The 18,771-nt window shown below is 47.2% G+C and overlaps 3 protein-coding genes across 3 annotated transcripts; all 3 read right to left on the bottom strand.

The window, feature by feature from the left end:
* Window positions 1-74: 74 nt before the first annotated feature.
* F4813DRAFT_382719 (uncharacterized protein) lies at window positions 75-1,832 on the bottom strand (the record flags this gene model as incomplete). The annotated part of the gene is made up of 4 exons (XM_049245848.1): window positions 75-869; window positions 919-1,062; window positions 1,112-1,546; window positions 1,701-1,832. 4 exons carry the CDS (start codon window positions 1,830-1,832, stop codon window positions 75-77), a joined length of 1,506 nt encoding a protein of 501 aa, XP_049096233.1.
* Window positions 1,833-9,685: 7,853 nt separating this feature from the next.
* On the bottom strand, window positions 9,686-11,090 carry F4813DRAFT_399020 (uncharacterized protein; the record flags this gene model as incomplete). Its single annotated transcript, XM_049248120.1, has 4 exons — window positions 10,537-11,090; window positions 10,304-10,472; window positions 10,038-10,241; window positions 9,686-9,983 (listed from the first exon to the last, which is right to left on the bottom strand). Exons 1-4 carry the CDS (start codon window positions 10,889-10,891, stop codon window positions 9,686-9,688), a joined length of 1,026 nt encoding a protein of 341 aa, XP_049096232.1. The 5' UTR covers window positions 10,892-11,090.
* Window positions 11,091-12,480: 1,390 nt separating this feature from the next.
* F4813DRAFT_399019 (uncharacterized protein) lies at window positions 12,481-13,580 on the bottom strand (the record flags this gene model as incomplete). Its single annotated transcript, XM_049248119.1, has 2 exons — window positions 12,481-13,118; window positions 13,397-13,580. The coding sequence occupies 2 exons, from the start codon at window positions 13,578-13,580 to the stop codon at window positions 12,481-12,483; spliced, it is 822 nt and encodes a 273-aa protein (XP_049096231.1).
* Between the last annotated feature and the right edge of the window lie 5,191 nt (window positions 13,581-18,771).

Genomic DNA, 18,771 nt, shown 5'->3' with positions numbered 1-18,771 from the left:
CATGGCTGTGCCTTAGTCCCCCTCCCGCCTCCGTTACGCCAGGCCCAGAGTTACTTTTGCCAATGTCACCATACCTATCCAAACCGCTTGACATCAACCCATTTGTTCTCTTGTAAACATAAACTTACTTCGCGACCTTTTGCTTCCAATCTACCCCTAAAGCTGGTACACCATAAGCGTTCTAGCTCACCGTCTCCAAGGTGTCCGATTCCATCATAGAACTCGTTCACAACCCAGAGGGGAGCAGCTAAGAGATCTGGCTGCCCCGCGGTTTGGAGGGTGAAGTCTAAACTTCGACACACGTTTTCTGCAAGGATTCTCGTCTGAGAAGGCTGGTATTTCTGGATATCTATCCCTAGAGGTATCTCAGGCAAAATCTCAGGCATCATGTCGAGACCGCCGGGAGATCTCTTGCCCTCAGATTCGACGATGGTATTCAGTACCGTATATATGCATTGGTGAAAGCTGATAAGAACAGCCCAGTAGTAGACGTGAACCAACCCCATCAACGGCGAAGGGAAGTTGAATACTTTAGAGAAGGGCACATGCGCGTCGTAATGCGTCGCGTCTACTGTCCAGTATAGCATAGATCCCGACTCGCTGACCCTCTGGTGCAGCATGCTATACCATATATCAAATTGGCTCTCGATGTTGACGCAGCAGTCCAAAAGCTCCTTTTCCTTTAGGTGGCAAGAAGTGGACACGTCTAGGGATGTTACGTAGCTCGCTTGCGAGAAGACCGACGGTAACAGAACGACTATGTCGAGTAGATCGTCGAACGGCGTTCTAGGGTGTCGTTCCCACGGTACGACGGTCCACTCGGGAGAGCAAAGGAAGGTCGGCTGACGGTTAAGCAAGGCCGCCCAAATCTGCCTCAGGCATCAGTAACCGCATACCCTCGAGCGGCTGTTTACTTACAGCGCTGGGCCTATACACCCGAGCAAAGAAATGGTGCTCTGGGAAAAACTGGTACGCGGCGGGGCCCCGGTCGCGGATCCGGTCGGTAAGGGTAATAGAGTCTTTCCAGAGCGCCTCGCTACTATAAGCGGCCGAGGAGTTTTGCTAGACCTCTAGTTCAGCAAATATGCCGGTTAAAGGAATCCCGACGCACCTCGTATAAGAATACGCAAAGCCCTTCCGTGCTAGTACTGGTCGCCTGCCCATTGCTATTCTTCGGCGGTAGATGGACGAGACAGCGAGACTTCATACTAAAAGGTTCGCGGCCGAACGTCGGGTTTACGTCGAGAGCGCGGAAACCCTTTAGCGACAACCTGACGTCGTCGTCTCCGCGTGGCGACCCGCTTCCCGGCCGAATCGCGGAGTTGAGGTCCGTCTGAAGAGCAACGAATCGAACGCGATGCGACCCGGCAGCCGACGACAACGAAATGGCGTCGATCCACGCGGGCTGCCATGGCTCGGTAGCGATGAAATCCAGCTTATTTGCTTGCTGAACCTCCTTGCTTTTGGCTCTTCTGCCCTGCTGGTTCCGTGGCGGATGAGACGAACATCTCCCTTTGTCGTCCTGAGTGCCGACTATAAATACGGTCTGGTTCGCACCCGACTATCAGTCATTTATCTCTACGATTTCTGAAGCAACTAGGGCGTGCGGACGGAGAGTATACGGAAAGCTGACTTGGGCATCGAATTTTATGGGAGTGTATTCCTCGGTCCGACCAGGAGCCAGAAGTTTAGTTACTAACCTCCCTCTCGTATCCGCCGCATTCGCGACCAAAATCCGTGCATTTCTTGCAAAACGGTCTCCCGTTGTCGCATGCGACTCGTCTAGCTCGGCAGGTATTACAGCCTTTGTACTTGCCAGGAACGCCGACCATGGTGAATATCAATATCTGTAAGACGTGTTAGCGCACTAAACAATATCAGCCTTATTACATCATGCGCGCCCAACATCAGCTTGCCGAAACCTGGGGCGACAAACCTGTCAGATGGATGGATACGACTTTAGATCGTTTGCGATACGTCTAAATTCGCCAAACCTCAGGGGTAGGACTGGGTGTGGGAACCCGTGAGATATAAAGAGTTTTCAGGGCTGGTACGTTGGTCCTGCAAGGATACCAACGCGCAAATTCGAGACGATCAGCCGTACATAAAATCTTGCACGGCGCGGCTTAGCTCTGGTATCTACAAAAAATCTACTCGTCCGGGGCCTCGTGTCTATGTTAGGAAGCAAGCAATTGTCGACGTGAAGAGACAAGTATAGTAACGCCAAGCGGTTTTGACTCTCGAAATATCCATCTGGCTCTTGGTACACAATAGTAAAATGTACCTCTTTGTTTCAACCGTGGGAGCCCTATCAGCATGACGAATTCGCGCGGGAAAATCGAACCGACTCCTGGTAAAGAGCCGATACGATTCGGTTTGCGCAGGATCGTTCGTCCCCTGTATTACTCATTATCCTCCCACCTGCGTGTCACGGTGTGTGATCGTGGTCGACAGGTCTGCTGGGGGCTTCCGTGGGTCTGACATGCAGCCACACGCTGACATAGGAATATCGTACGCCCTCGACGCCCTGTAGGGCTGTGCCGACAGGGGTGTAGAGCCAGAAAAACAGCCACCGATAAAGCTACGATGTACCCAGTACATGAATACACTATGGATGGAAATGAAATGGCGGGCATGAGCAGTGGATGCTCTTCGACTGATTCGAAGCTTGATTCGACAGCGCGAAATGAAGGTTCTGGTGGCGTTCTTGTGCAACGGAGAATTGACTCCAATCCTTGACCATCACATCGTCTACAACATCCCCCCCCAATGGAACAGACCAATCGTCTCGACCTAGCTCACTATCCCTCCCCACTGCTACCACCACCTCTTCGGGATTCGCACAGTTGGTACTCCCAATAGCGCCGCAGATATTTTCTTATTCTGCAACACGCGAGCTGTCATCTCTTCCTCTGGCTAACGAATATAGCGTCATGAGCATGCATCACGTGTTAAGGCTACGGGGATTCAATTTTAATATCCGTTCGAGATCGATAATATCAGCATGCTGACCTGTCAGGTTGAATCTGAAGGTCGGTTCCAAAAATAATTCGAAACGAACACCTAACTTTCTTTAGATACGCACTACACCTGTCGTCCGCTTTGTCCCTCAGGCGTGGAAGTGTGCTTGACTTCGCAGACGTTTACGCTCGACATTACGGACGGGCCTGGTCGGTAAACGGGACGTGGTTCTCCCGAGGCCGCAAGGCTACGTACTTCAACCGACGTTGCCATGATAGGTATTCGAATTCCTCATATGCGCTACTAGCTATCAACTTGGCGTGTCCGGTTACACTGCCTACTGCACGTGGCATCGGCCATAACAACAGCTCGCTCTAACCTGCAGGGAGACGCAGAGGCGACAGGGGAAGCTTCTCCGTTTGGTTGCTTGCGGTAATAAAGGAACACAATCATGATATTCGAGAGGCCTTCGGTCCCCGGTGTTTGGGTCGTCGTAGCCAAATACGATCCTTTTTCCTCCAATCCCACAATCCATCATTCGTGCTTTATGCCTATCAGCCACGATCAAAATTTCCGCTTTCGACAGTTGGAGAAAAAAAGCATAACCCTAGCCCCATCGCCCACGTTCGAGAATTTCCCGAGTAGAAGGCCGACAGTGACCCTGAAAGTAGGGGTCATCGTAGAGCTGGTAGGAGGTTACAGTAGCTCAAGTTGAGCCCACGATACCGGTCTGATTTTATTACGGCCAATGCACCTTGACAACGAGAAAGTCAGCTCCACAGCTCTCTAGCCGTTTGGAGCATCGCAGAAACAATTACTCGAGACACAGTTTGCTACATCAGAAAAATTAGAGTCGCGATCGAAGGCTTGGCAGTCAGCACGCTGGGATTTGTGCATATCGCGTATGGGGTACATCTGATCCACGGCCCTCTTCCGTAGGAACTAACTAGCGAAAGGCTACATCTTATCCGGCTTACTATGCTCGTCACGTAGCTCAACTAGTATCGATACAACAACGTACCTCGAGCTAGTAGGGAGCTGAATACATGGGAGGATGTGATGCAGTGCTTATCCATCCTGCGGCACGTTCATCCAGCCTGGGGGGTTCCCGACGGTTTGGAGAGCCACCCGGAGATATAGATGGCCTACCTGATCCTACTCTAGGATTTAAATGCAGATGTAGCGTAAGATGGTAAAGAAACCATGCGTTTCGACGACGGGACGTAGCGGCTTGATATCACATGTCGATGATATTAGATGGGACGCGTTTACCTGACCCTCAACCCACGCAATTCTTCAGCAGACCTAAACATCGACAGCTACTTTCTTGGCATTGTTGATGTGTCACATAAACCATCGAAGAAAGCCACCGGCGCGTCTCGAACAATGACAATACATGCCACCACGAACCGTTGAAGCAGAAAAAGTAAAACCCTAGTAGTCGGTCCGAGCTAGTAACTCGTGGGGTACGCTAGATGTTCTCGTGCTCGACAGCCGTGAATTTGACCGGTTTAAATTCCGGCTGGATCTGCAAGGGAATCGGAATCTCTTGGAGATCGTGACTCGCAGAGATAAGCAAGCCAGATGTGATAAACCTAGCTCAGAGATCGAGGCGCGAAAGCTTACCAGGGCAGCTGAGGCGAGCCAGCCAAGCAATCTTAAGGACCGGCTTTTGACAGCAGACGAACGGCCTAGCTTAAGACTACCTAACAAAATTCCTTCTCTCACATGAGCAGAGTTAAGCCACCTACGAAAGCGTTCATCTTCCATGTTGAAGAATAGCCGGCAATCGTAGTCATCCTTAGAGCTTACGCGGGGGCGGTTTATCACGGGTTTAGCCTACTCAGCTAGTTTGCGAGACACCCTAGAGGATATCATACGAATGATAAGTCGTACGCCAGCCAATATTATTTCCACATCATCTTTTTGGGATATGCCTGATATGACACCCAAGCGTACATCAGGAGCAAGCCACACTTCTATTAACCAATGCTCTGCCCTCGGGGGCTTCTGGGCGGTACCATAGCTGAATTCAATAACTAGGCGGAATTCAAAGGACTATACATATACCGGCGTGTGTAACGAGGGACGTTAGCCTCCGGTCCCGATGGCGTTTAGAAAGACTTGGTGCTCTGCCTAGTTATAGCACATCTCGTCGGGAGCCGTAGGCGCGAATCCGCGAGCTAGGTGCATGTAGCTTCTATTTTCAACCGAAGGATCCTGGAAGGGGATCTAGTGCCGAACGACTTGCGCAGGCGGATGTTAGGCGCTACGTGATGGTTGCACACAGTGGCAACAACCTCATGCCGGGCCTTTTTGTCACGTCGGATCCGACGACATAGCCGAAATGTCCGCTCCTATCACCTTCTCTCACCATGCTGACTTATTAGTTACCTCTCGCTTCGCGTTACACAAACCTCGTAAGACGTAGAATTCGCCCAGCCGCGGTTCCCAGGTGGAACTCGACCTTGCGTAAGGTACATTTACCATGCCTCCTATTTTTTATGCGCGCAGCTGAGAGTATATCTATCGACCGCAGTAGAGCGTTTGGCAGCTGGCAGTCTCGACGGTGAGTCTTTATCTTTATTCCTTCCCCTTACCTTCTCAATCTAAGAAGTTTCCCTTTCAACAGGCATCCTCTCCCTGGACCTATGTAAGCAGCCCGTCTACTGCCGAGTTAACCCCTCTCAACAACCGCCTATCACAGGTCATCGTGTAACATGTATACCCCAACTCGCTACATGTCGTAGTAGTCACATACCAACTGTTGAGTTAAACAAGGTCTCTTCTGTTTAATAACCTGGCTTAACAACTTTACGTCTTTGTGCCACCAGCCCGAGTCGTACAAGAGGCTCGTCGATCGTATGCAGCCGTGACCGCTCCCCTCGGAACGTTTCAGCCAAGACCTGGGCATTTGTATCAGCCTCGCTGTCTTTAATTGCTTTGATATTGACGGTCCCAATTCTCTAGCAACTGACCGCCGCACCTGTGTTTCATTCTTTCGCTATCCTATAGGTTGCCTATACGAACAGGGTGCCAATATCAAAATATAGGTGTGCCGTACCTGGCGACTGGAATGGGTGCGGTTCCGGTGCTGATCTAGAAATTCCGGCTGGGGTCGTTGTCGGTCCCGGCTTTCGGCTCCTTAAGCCTAATTTAATCCCGGACATCGATGCTATTCGCAGAATCGCACCTTTACCCCAGGGCCAGAGAGATCTGGATATCATCTTCATATCTACCTCCTCGTATAGAACCCGCGACGCAAGATATGCATAAAACCAGCTTCGTTCTATCTAAGTGGAGCAGTGATCTCGATCATCCCGCGCGGGAATCGGGTATGAAGCACATCTTTAAATCCCGGGCGCCTGGCTTTGCGAGTCTTGGCACCATCCCCCGCTACGCTTACGTTCCCCAGACCCGGGTTTCATTTCACCCGTTTGATTCTTTATTAATAGTTTCGTGACATCGTAACCGAAGCTCAACTTGCTCCCACGTAACGGATTCCCTCTGGATACGCTAATCTTTCCAGGTCGACAACTTTCAATTTTTACATAACCCTACGATGTCCGCTCGATCGATATAGCTGCCATCATGTTATCTGCTTTATTTATACCGGCTTATCGATTTTCGAAACACGATGTCGTGAAAACCCGTATATACCATCAAGATCATCGGATAATTGCTACCGTATAGATCTCAGAGGTACTACTTACAACCAGGCATTTGAGAGATGAATCAGTTCACGGGATCTTCTCTCATCCCACTATCAAAGTGTTTTGCAGTTACGACATGACTGGTCACTATAGCCATTCAAACACGACGCACTGAAAGCCGTCTATCTCCAATCCCCGGAGCCGCCTAGTTTAGCAAATAGCCGACCGAAAAAGCTCTATTGGTGTTTTCTATGGTGACGTGTAGGTCGTGAAGGCTGACTAGGGCATAAATAAGCGTTGGACGAACTGCTCCCAACTACCGGCGATTCCAAGAGGGGCAGCCGAGGCTACGTCAACTCGCTTACTGCGTGCTCTCGCAGCTTGGTGCCTCAGGTTGGGGTCGTGTTACCTGCGAGAGAATATAAGCCGGCAGAGTTGCAATCAACGGAAACATCCCCAGAGTAATACGATGCCATAGAATTAGTAGGTGCGTAAAGGAGCAGATTACTAGCTCTCATAACTTGCTAGATTTGCTCTGCTTCATTTTATCCTAAGCGGTGTAAGCTTATTCCTTACAGCCCAATGGTCGCATACGTCTTCCTTTCGAAGCATCATCGAAATGACCCTTTGCTGTTTCCTGCTGCCTACACGGACCCGAGCTCCGATCGCCACATGCGCCAAAAGTTTAGAAATGCACAAGAAGGATCTGTATGACATAGCCCGATGGAAGGTAAGCACGTAGTGTGGAGGGTTTATATATGCCTAGTTGATAACTACGAGTGGCAATGTTCTAGTACAAGAGCCTTCATACGAATAGGTACTGCTCTCGCTTTAAAAATCGCCATCGGCGCGTCTTCTAAGAAATAGGATGCGGTCTAGAAGAGCTTGCTAATGTAGGCTTTGAACCATCCGGAGTTGCGCGTCTGCCTCACACGACGCCACCTTCCTCAGGCTTCCCATGCGGCCTCGTTGGTTCTAATGTGGTCGCGTCCTACTAACATATCATGTGGGAATTTACATTGCCTCTTGAACGCGCGTATCGCATGGGGCCAAGTAAACTGCTGACTATCTATAGATTGCAGTTCTGTTACCTTTTAGTTTCACGTATATCATTCATGGTACAATACCAGGTACGTAGCAGCAAGGTCAACTAGGGGCGTATACCGTAACGGACTGTAGAAAGACTCGCGTAAATAGATATGGTTCTGAATATTTTACGATGGAACTTCTAGATGTTAGGTATATCCGCAATTGCGAATTCGGAAGTCTGTCGAATTTCCGGCCGTTAAGAATGATTTAGATACATTTGATAACTACAGTCCCTGATAAGATCTTGGAGACGTTGATTCAGGTTACAAAATGGTGGTATTGAAGTCCCCGTAGGTAAACTAAACGAAAGGCTTACACTCTGGGAGATATCAGGGGGCTTTGGAATTCTTCTGCTGGTTCCCCCATCCTCGAAAAACTCTTGCTCCTCCAATACTATCCCTTTAGACAAGTCCTTGCGAATTTTCTATCTTACTTCAAATCCCTAGCTCTTCTTCTCGAATACCGGAGCCTGTCCAAGACAGATTGAAGAGACCGATCGTGTGCTTTGATCCCGATCATGGCTCTTACATCGACAAAGGCTGGGACCGCAACGAGACCTTGACCGTCTTTTTCGGTAAATCCGTCTGCAGGTTCTGCGCTCGAGGCATACCAAGATATGGAACACGAAGCAATGAAAATATACATGATTCTTTCCTTTAGTCGCAGCATTAAATCTTTTAAAATTTTCAATCTTCATCCTAAGAGTTGCCTCCGGGGATCCCTCCAGCCCCAAAATAGTCCACTCGGATTCGTATAGATTTTTTCTGCTTGATCGAAGTTTTCCATAACCTTTCACAGTATATTTATGCTCTAAATTCCAATTACTTACACCTTCCCCACCACCCCTAGAACCTTCGAGAGTGGTATGTTAGTTTTCCATAGCTTCTAGCATGTTTTTTTGGAGCCATTGAAGATTTCTTAGGAGCCACGATCCCTCGTTCCGAAATCGATTAACCTCCATAGACCCTAAAGTTCATGACTCACGGAGTCACGCCATGATGATTGAATATTTTCTCTTGTTATACGTGGGATCGAATTCCACTGGGGCAAACCAGGTCCGGTACCGGCATTTCTCTAGTCAAAGCCGGTTTCCCAGGGCGGGTGGTAGTTTGGTAGAGTAGTGCTATAGACGGGCGAGGCTATGGGATACAGCCCGAATTTGACATAAATATGGAAGTGGATATTTCAGTTGAGCATTGTATTTCGATATGTAGGGATAAAGATGTGAAAGCTTGGCGCAGCGCATTAAAAGAACATAAACGTTTCATAAAATGCATAAGGCATCAATCACGTGATGCTTTCTTTCACGTGTACAAAGAGACGACTTTCAAAGTATCTGATATATACCTAACCTAGGTACGTTTACATCAAGACTTACAATCCTCGTGATAATCAGGGCCCCTACGAAATTAAAACAATTTTATGACATTCACGACTATTGGTCTGTCTGTCTCGATTGATTTTCCTACTACCTATGAGGTCTATGAAAGGCGAACTATAACCGCTCAACTCTTTAATGTTCTCTCCATTGTGCTTGCACTTGATGTACTCCCTGATCTTCGAACCATTCTTCGTGTCCTGTTTAGAATGCCCCCACCAGACATTGTGCCCTGGGTTCATTAGATGTTTTCTATCTCTATTATCTGTTATTCGATAGCTCTCTTTGTCACGCCTACCTCGCTTTTCGTGTCCTTCTTGTAGGCGTGTTTCAAAGACCAGATACACTGATTGGCCTGGTTCTCCATGTACCAAATATTGCGATTCTGGTTAACTAGGCTCGCGCAATATCTCATCATCATGTTGAATGTTTCATTCAGGCAGTAACGAGCACATGGGTCTTCCCAGTCGCTAGGGTTGCCTATTCCAAGCACGATCTCAATACCGTGAGGAGCCCCCTGCGCCGATCGTACGAAAGGTTGAATTCCGCTGTAAACCTTATGCACCGCTCGCGTCACGTCCTCTTGTGAGCCGAAGCATTTCTCTCAGTCGAAATCAGAAGTAGGTAGCCGAATAACGTATGGCTCGCAGCTCGGGAAGGGTTCGGCATCCTCTCCTCGGGTGGCATCCCAAACGAGTAGTCGTTGAACTAGGCTTGCCGGGGTGCTCTGAGAATGAGACCCGGAAGCAGATATCTCCGTCGTGCTGCCGGCTGCCTGTTTAGCAGGTTGATTTCGAGGCTTCTGCGCTGCTAGGACTTGTGTACCTTGTCTAGGTAATGCTGGAGCTGGCAGAGATCGCGGTGCCGACGCGGCCACCTTAGCATATTGCATGCTTGCGGTACTTGGGACGTTAGGTGGCTGTAACCTTGCAGGTTGCTCTCATCTCGGCATTGACTGTGCAGGCGCGTTACCTAAGCTTTGAGGAGCCTGAGAGACCTGAGGGACCTGAGGAGCCGGAGAGGCTTGAGGGGCCTGAAAAGCCGGGGCAGCCTGAAACTTCTGGAGACCTTGAACACCCGGAGAAGGAATAGCTCGAAGAGCCTGTGGGGCGAGCGCTGGTAAGGGCTCATTGTACGAAGACGTGTTACAAGAATATTTGCTGTAGCCCGACGCCTGCGAGGCGGCGAGAGAAGATTCACGGCCACGTCCACGGCCACGTACTGTTGCTGCTGCTGCTGAGGCCAGGCGCTGGTCGTTGACACCTCAGTTGTGTAGGCCGCATTCTGCTGCTGAGCCTGTACGCGTGGCTGTGCGGATCTCATCGGCGCAGATAGACCTGCATAATGCGTCTGCGCAGGCCATCTCAGGTCGAAATCGTTAAGATCTGAAACTACATTGAACATTTGATTAGCTGATAGAGAACAAGCATAACAACAAACTGTGTGGAAACTTACAGTGTTTGTTGTAAACGTATTTGTTAACTATGCGGTTTAGGGTATGAATGTCGGAGACATCCCTAGCTGTAATCGCGTCTGCATCTGTAAACATGTCTTGCAGCTTTTGGTTCGTGTAAATATGATCGAACTCTTTAATTGCTGCGCGGAACGTTTCGCAGCGGACTGTCTGGCAATATGCACAGCACTGGTTCATGTTGGAACATATCCATCTGTCAAGTGCCTCTATGTAGTCTGGGTCGTCATATCCGCTAAGGGGCTCTTCGACATTATCTTCGATGTAATAGTCCATGTCGAAGTCGGAATGTTCATCATATTGGGGCGGTGCCCCTGGTGGCAGAAATCGCTGGCTCATTACGTCTGAGTAGGCGAAGTGTGATGGTGTGAGGGTGGAATGTGAGAAGATGGTTGAGAGACGAAAAGATTTTCAAAATAATTTGGAAGAGAAAGAAATTCAAAGAGTGTACCGCGGTAGCCCAGGTAGGGTTATTTTCAAAAGTGCCTCTTCAGATATCTCTCTATTACTTGGTAGTAAGACAACAACGAGAAAGCTCGTAGTAGATATAGAAGTATAGAAGGAAGTGACAGCCTGTTTCCGTAATTCTTTCCGTTCTTGCCTTTAATTTTTGTAACCGGAAGCAAACTTGGAAGGAAGTAACAGCAGTTGCGGTGTTGTTGCTCCGTTATTGCCCCGTCATCCGGCAAGAGCAGTGGCTAAAGGAGTAGGTGCAAACTGAAAAGTTGTAACTCCTTGGGCAACGACCCTCAGATGGCAATCTGATTCTCACGAATTCCCTCTCAATTATTTGTATATAAGCATGCCCCCTCCTACAACTTTTCCCCCTTCTCTTCTTCTTTTCCTCATCCACATAACCTACTATTTCAAACTTCCTGAGATTACATACTTCTACAATATATCCTTACCATAACAATTATCTGAATAACATTAACTTGCAATAATTTATCAACGCAACCCTACCTACCCATACCTACCTACATTACGAATACAACTTCACCGACATAACTCTACTATCACCTAAACAACATTAACTTACAATAACTAAAGATGGAAGCACCCGTCATCTGTTTTCTTTTCCTCTCTTCATCATTCATCATCACAACTTTCTTCCCGCACCCTGCGCGAACACACACGATGAACCCACAAAATAATATAGCATCAAGACCAGAGGTACCCTCGGCGAGCTCTGCACACACCCCGATGGCACCCAACGCCACTATACCATCGCCGCCCGAGGCCACCCTCAATAGAGGAGCAGCTTCGGCTGATACTACAAGAGAAGGCGCATCTCGCCTAACCCCCGCTAGCGCTCATGCCCTCACGCGGAGTCGCTTTGCTCCAAACAACATCCAAGACTAGCGAATGATACGTACGGGGTCACTATGCAAGCCCATAGCTTCGCCAACTTCTCGATGCGTATGAGGGACTTAATTCCAATGATACAATTCTACCAACACAGTCCTACTGTCAGGGGACAAGTGAGACTAGTATGAATTAAGCATAGATCTACATAGAGCACATATATAAGGGGGCGCGAAGCGCCCTCGAAAGAGGATAGAAGGTCAAGCGTTAATAGATTCATACTACTATACGGCTACTATACAGCAGCTTCGCTGCTGCTTCTAACATTCACTCTACGTATGACATCCATCAAGGGGTATCTCTGACAACAATCTTCTTACGAGGATATGCAATATGCGGATAACTAAATTATTACATATATGCATATATAGAGCACCAACCACGTGCTCCCCCACGTGACTAAACGAACTACATATATGTCTCACGATGATCCAGAACTTCTGAAGATGAGTCTATTATTAACTGATCTATCTTCAGATGAAGGGAATAAAAAGAAAGTATAATACAATCATTGGTGTCTAAGGCGGCGTTCTTATGCCCTTCTTAATACCAAATAGGATACCTTAATATCGGTTCCTGCGGCTGCCATCACGCAATAACTTAGTGCATCGCCATCTCTGGTATTCAACGAAGCTGAGGGTGCAATTGTCGCTGAGCAAGGTGAGACTGTAGGACACCATAGTGTCAAATAGGTCGTTTAGAAGAAGATGAGCTTCTGGTTCGTCCCAGTCTCCAGCGTGGCGCATCCCGAGCACGATCTCTTTGCCCTTGGGAGCTTCTGGGGAAAGGCGTATAACAGGTTGAATCAGACTGAACCGTTTCTGTACCGCTTGTGTAAGCTCTTTCTGTGTGCCGTAGCATCGATCCCAGTGGAAATCCTTAGCCGGCAGCCGGATGACGAAGGGCTCGCAGCCTGGAAATGTCGCGGTATTCCTTCCTCGAATGTCATCCCATACGGTCTTTCGTCGTGCTAGAGTTGATGGTATGAGGATTCCTTCGGTGCTGAACGATGATGATGGTGATGATGATTGGCTAGGGGCGAATAGTCTAATTGGATAATCGGCCTGTTGCCGACTGTAGAACTGAGTATTCAGTCGACCTGAGGTCTCGTCTTCGCATCCTGTAGCATCTGACCACACTCGCGAGATGCCACCGTCCGGGTATAACTCCGCGAATCTACCCGCAATAGGATATGTGTTGCCTAGGAGCGTTGTTAGCTAAATGATGCAAAGTATAATGAGATGTGATGAAACTTGCAGTTTCTATAATATAGCATCCGAGTGACGATGAGGTTGTAGGTGTGAGGATCGTCTTCATAAAAGACGCATCGCATTTCTCGCAACTCTTCCACAACATCATCGTGAATGACAAGTAAGTCATCCAATGTGTATGGGTTTTGCGCAAGGATATCCTTGCAGACCTCAAACCGCATTCGGACGCATTTAACGCAGCAAGGTTGTATGTCTCTGTTCAACATACTGTAGAGGTCGTCCCCACGGTATAGATTCGTTCGGAACACAGATGCGTCCGAAAGATCACTCCGATAAACGTCATTATTTCGTTGAGAGGTACGTTGCAAATAAGGACGCGTGTCATACACATTAGTCGGATAGTCTTGGTCGTATGGGGCCAATGCCCTTGTTCTCAGACCTTGTTTGTCCATGATTGGCGAGGTAGTTGGACTCGGGAGTGGAAAACTACGAGAGTAAACAATTGCAGACAGTGGGCTGTGGAAGATAACTCTTAAAAGTAGTGGAATAAAGGAAAAGAAAAGATGATTAGAGGGAACGAGTGTTGGATTTATATTTTGGGAATAGAAAAGAAGTCCAAGTCATCTTTCAGGAAAACTGACTCACGTATCTCTTGAGCTGGATGTTCAGCACCGTGCACCCCCGCACTATGGTGCCATTGCATTGACCTTACGTGGCACTTTTCATTCAGTAGGGCAATGTTTGTTCCTTACAGGCTTTGCGAAGATGACATTTAAGAGAATGATTAAGATCATAAGCAAAAACCTCCACAGGCATTATAAACTACGATTATAGGAACAGCTTTGAATATTTAGCCATAATACTACTGAAAGATTACAAACAAGCACGGGATAATTATAGGGACATTTGTATTGGCAGTACCTGAATGAACTAGTTGAAATGGATACGAAAAGCCAGAGTCACAGGTCATTTTCAAGGGAGAGCACTTATTTCTTATTCATTTTGCGCTAGTCTCTAGGGTTAGGTAGCGTGCCATTCTCATCTAGGAACCGATCTCAGGAACCGATCTCAGGACTCCTGGTTCAATGATCTTGGTTGGGCGTAGCCCTGGTCAGGGAGGATTCTGATACAATCTTGGTTGATTGTGGCAGGATCTATTACTACCAGGTTTTGCTGATCAACGGATGAGAGATTATAGTCCTACTGATTGAAATGAGTGCGATCAAGAGTTGTCATTCTCTCTCTGCTGATGGGGCCGAGTGCCTGATGATCCATCATGATGGCGAGTTGATTCCATCCTCGACTTGAACGCAAAGGAGGTCGACCGGCGCGGCAAGTTACTTCTGAATGATATCGTGAATTATTGTCCAGCTGCGGCTCTTTTGGGCAATTGCCAATGGTATGGGTCAGGACGTTGCAGTGATAGCAACCCGGAATATCACCAGAAGGGTCCCAAACCGTCACACAGGCTTGCAGTGCGTGGCCATGTCTGCGACAGTTTGCACACACGATGTCTATGGGCTGGTAGCTGAAATTCTGTGGTTCGCGATCGCCGGGTTTTCTGACCTGCCTTGTCATCTTGAACCAATCAGATTCTCCTACAAATGCCGAAACCATTTTTAACATACATTCAATGTAACCTGTTGAGCTCTGGATGCTTGTCATCCGATATACTAGGACATTCCCAGATAATTTAGTTACGTCTTCTACCGGAGTACCACTTTCTAGGATTATCTTTTCGCGCTGCGTCGGTCCTAGCCTTTCAGGAATAATATTGCCTGCCGCCCGGGGTCCCGATGGTAATTCGAACGCGATAATGAGTGAGAGTGACTTTCCGGGTTCGGGTGCTACTATTAAATCCCCTGGTTCATTATAATTAGAATATATTACTCTATTAGGGTGGACTAGATGCTGAGGTATTCCAAATTGGAATCGATGATAGTTGTGGGTGGTGGGTGTTGCGATGGGAAGGTTGATGTTGTAGGTAGGAGAAAGATAAATTTTTGAGAGGGACGAGGAATTTAATTCTTAAAGAAACTCGTAGGGCGGTGAACGCGACAGCACGGGTCACGAACAGATGTTTCCTAGGTAGTGACGAACACCTGCCGCTCATGCGGCTTTAGCTGCCATATGCCCTACAATCCCTATGACGACGCCGCCATCAGTGCGCGGGGGTTTGCAGCTGCTACCATGCAGTGCACCAAGCATCCACCTAGGCTTAATAGGCAACATATGTACTTTCGTACCTTAGGAAAATTAAACCAACAGGTGAAAGCTATATAACTAACTCGGTACATATAAAATCTTAGGTAAAGTGTGTATGCGGTTAAGTAAAGGAGGGGCCGCCTAAAGCGAGGCTCGATCTAGAACTAATGTTCAGTTTCCTTGTTTTCAAGATCCTGAGATGACCAATGCAGATTAAGTGAGTAGAAAACTAGATAGTTGAAATTGTTTCGTGATTGTAAGATTGTAGATAGATAACACTTTTAGTTTCGAGATGCTTTTATCACTTAAGATTACTTGAACCTCATTCCGCAATAGTTACAGACCATCAAATCTATCTATTGGTCTATATAGTCACTTGGATACTTTTTGAAAATATCCACAACCATACACTTGAGCAGGAGCAGAGGTAGGACGGTAGCAATACAGCTATCCTATATAAGGAAGAATATGGCCAGGGGTGAAAGAAATTAGACCATTCATATAATTAGAGGCCCTTTGTGATAAAAGTCTCAGGAGTTTCGGGACATACTAAAGGGCAGTGTGGCATAAGAAGCTAGACTATCTGATATTTGTTAAGGGGGCACATCTGTAAATTGACTCAAAGCTGTGTATTTTACTCGAGCGCGGCTAACTATAGGTAAATGATTAGGGATAACTGGAAGACTACGAACCAGCCACGGATAGGACTTACTCTTCTAGTCTTACGATCTCTACTATAGCCATGCAATACCTTCACCGTGACAGCGACCTTGACATAGCGGTTATGCTGTAGCCCTTTACAAGCAGGCCTCCCTAAAGCCTACCGCTAGCCGTGTCACGGATGTGGAATGTCCTGTACGAACTATAACATAAATCTACCAGCAAAGTTACCTTTAGGATATGGAAGTAAACAGTCACATCTTAGTTGCTACTCGAAGCCTGATAGAATGTTGCTTTAGGACACTTGGCTCCGCAACTCTTACTGATACAAGTATTTAGTTAGATATATTCATGTCTGATGAATAAGGTACAGAGCAACTTGAATGCATCAGATTAACCTTTTCAATTGACCCTTATAGAACGCCCTTAATCCAATCCCTACTTGTTAATATATGCATTTCATACCAAGATCCCATGGACTGTACCTGAAAGTAGTCCTTTCACCAATTATTGCAACATGAGGTAATGCGAATTGATTAGCTATTAACTATCCCCAACTATCCCCAACTAGTTTCATGTAGACTAAAATCTCCGGGCCGCAGTTGTGGTGGGGAGTCTCAGCCTAGAGATATTGGTGATCTCCGGAACTCTGTTGACGCGGACTTCAGGATCGAGATCTTGCTCGTGAATCACGCACTCGCTAATCCCCGTAACCCCTTGGGCGAGAACGCGGAGAGGGAGAATGAGGTTTTGGATCGCCAGCTACGCTCTCGCCGATCCCGAGATGGTGACCCTCGACGAGACACACTATTATGCTGGTCCCTGGGAGAATGAGTGTTTATCGGAGGGCTCCAGTGCTGTGAGAGATTTCGAATTGTCGACTGTTCTCGAGGCCAAGATCACTCTCTAGGTATGGATTGATCTCTTGGTCGTGGTTGTGATTGTGGCGTTATGGTCAACCTAGAGAGCATTCGCACATCGACCTGAATATCCCATTGGTTAAACGTCTTTGAATTCATATAATCTCTTGTACGAGGACTGTCAGCAAAAAGAAAGACGTGAAATTCCTCTGCGTTTTTGGTATTAGTCGATGTATGCTCTACTGAGGTCGGCGTTAATGTAGGTTGATAGAGGGTTTAGTGCCACGCGCTGTTTTGTCGGAAGCGGCTTAGGTATAGATCGAGATTAGGAGTCAGGAGTTGTTTTCTTTGTTGATTGCTCAATAGGTAAACAAGGTCGTTTTGAAGTTGCGGTCTCCCTCGGTTGCTTGTTACCAAATTTAGGAAGAAGCTTTAAGTTATTTTGGGCCAGTTCTGATAATGGAGCTTTACATTTGTTTGGGCGTGTCGGATTTGTAATATGTTAGATAATATTTGCTTTGACCTTTACACGATTAGTCTAAGTCTTGGTTATTTTCTTACAGCAGCATAAAGCTTTTACCGTTATATTTACAAAGGTTAACTGCGACTGGCTACTTACTGGGTTGGGGGATTCTCGCGAGACAGACCAGGCTATATGAGATTAAGACCTGGGAGAATGCAAGTTGTTTTGTTTTAATCCGGGTATTCTCGTGTCGCATGATTGGTTTCTGTAAAATATGGAACGATGAATCTCTGTGGTTAGGCGCAGACAAAAAGGTGCTGTTCCAGATGACACGAATGAATTGCGGCGATGTCATGGTGTAGTAGAGGAGGTCAACAGTTTTATGACGCCAGACGGGCACTAATTTCTTGTGGATGGCCGCAATTAGTTTTCGGGGGTCTTCTATCCGTATGAGACTGCCCCGAGCGATTTTATCGGCAAGCAAATGGCATTCGAGCACAACTTTACCGCGTTTTTCGCGCGCTTTTTCGCTGTAGAGGAGATTAGCGGTCTTTGACCAAAATGAGTTGATAATTTCCTTACTCTCAAGGATGTCGAACAGATCTGGTGCGTTGCTGTCATTTCGGGAGCGGGAAAACTTCTGGCAAAAGCCAGCGATGGCATTTTCGATGCTGCCTCTCAATTTCGCATCAAGGTTTTTGGTGATTAAGAAATTGAATACAGCATATTGTGTTAGGTTTAGATTTGGAATAGTTAGTTTTATGATGGTAAGTTGCTCGAGTTGAAAATATGATAGTTGAAAATGTTGTGATGTAAAGTAAACAATTAATTGCGAAGAGAAAACCCCTTTTTAAAGCTCCAAGTTTAAAATTCAGGATGCCACCTAATTGGTGGGATAGGTGATGTAGCAACTACACTGAATCACGAGTATGCCAGGTGTCTCCGTGCTCTCAGGCAGAAAGTGAACAATGTTGAAACCATCCAGGTAGGCAACGCTTTAATTACCCCGCGAGATAGCGTGTAAGCATGGCTTATTTGACAGCTGCAGGGTGAGTTGATAGCGGTGTAGTTATCACTAACACATTCCCCGATATGCACAATGTTAAGATACAAGGGAGTAGTTGCAAGCCTTGGAATAAATCAGCTTCTGTTGGATTACATAGGGTCTAGGGGTTTTATAGAGGGTTGTGTAAAGCTTGTAGATAGCCAAAGGCAGATATGTAGTACTGGTTACTATATAGGATCGCGGCAGCTTCCGGGCAAGGAGTGTCGCAAGATGGAACCAAACAACATGGAAAGTACTTCGTTGTTCTGCGAGGAACTTTGACTGGTAGCTACGAGAGCTTGTGACTACATATGTAGAGAATACATTTTGCCTAGATATCCTATTTAGTACCGTGACAAGGAGGCTGAGTAATAAGCGAGTATAGAGGTGACATGAGGTGAAACTGAGAA

The sequence above is a fragment of the Daldinia decipiens genome, assembly GCF_022478715.1.
Source record: "Daldinia decipiens strain CBS 113046 unplaced genomic scaffold F4813scaffold_38, whole genome shotgun sequence".
Classification (NCBI taxonomy): Eukaryota; Fungi; Ascomycota; class Sordariomycetes; order Xylariales; family Hypoxylaceae; genus Daldinia; species Daldinia decipiens.
This window is presented reverse-complemented; position numbering and strand designations above follow the sequence as displayed.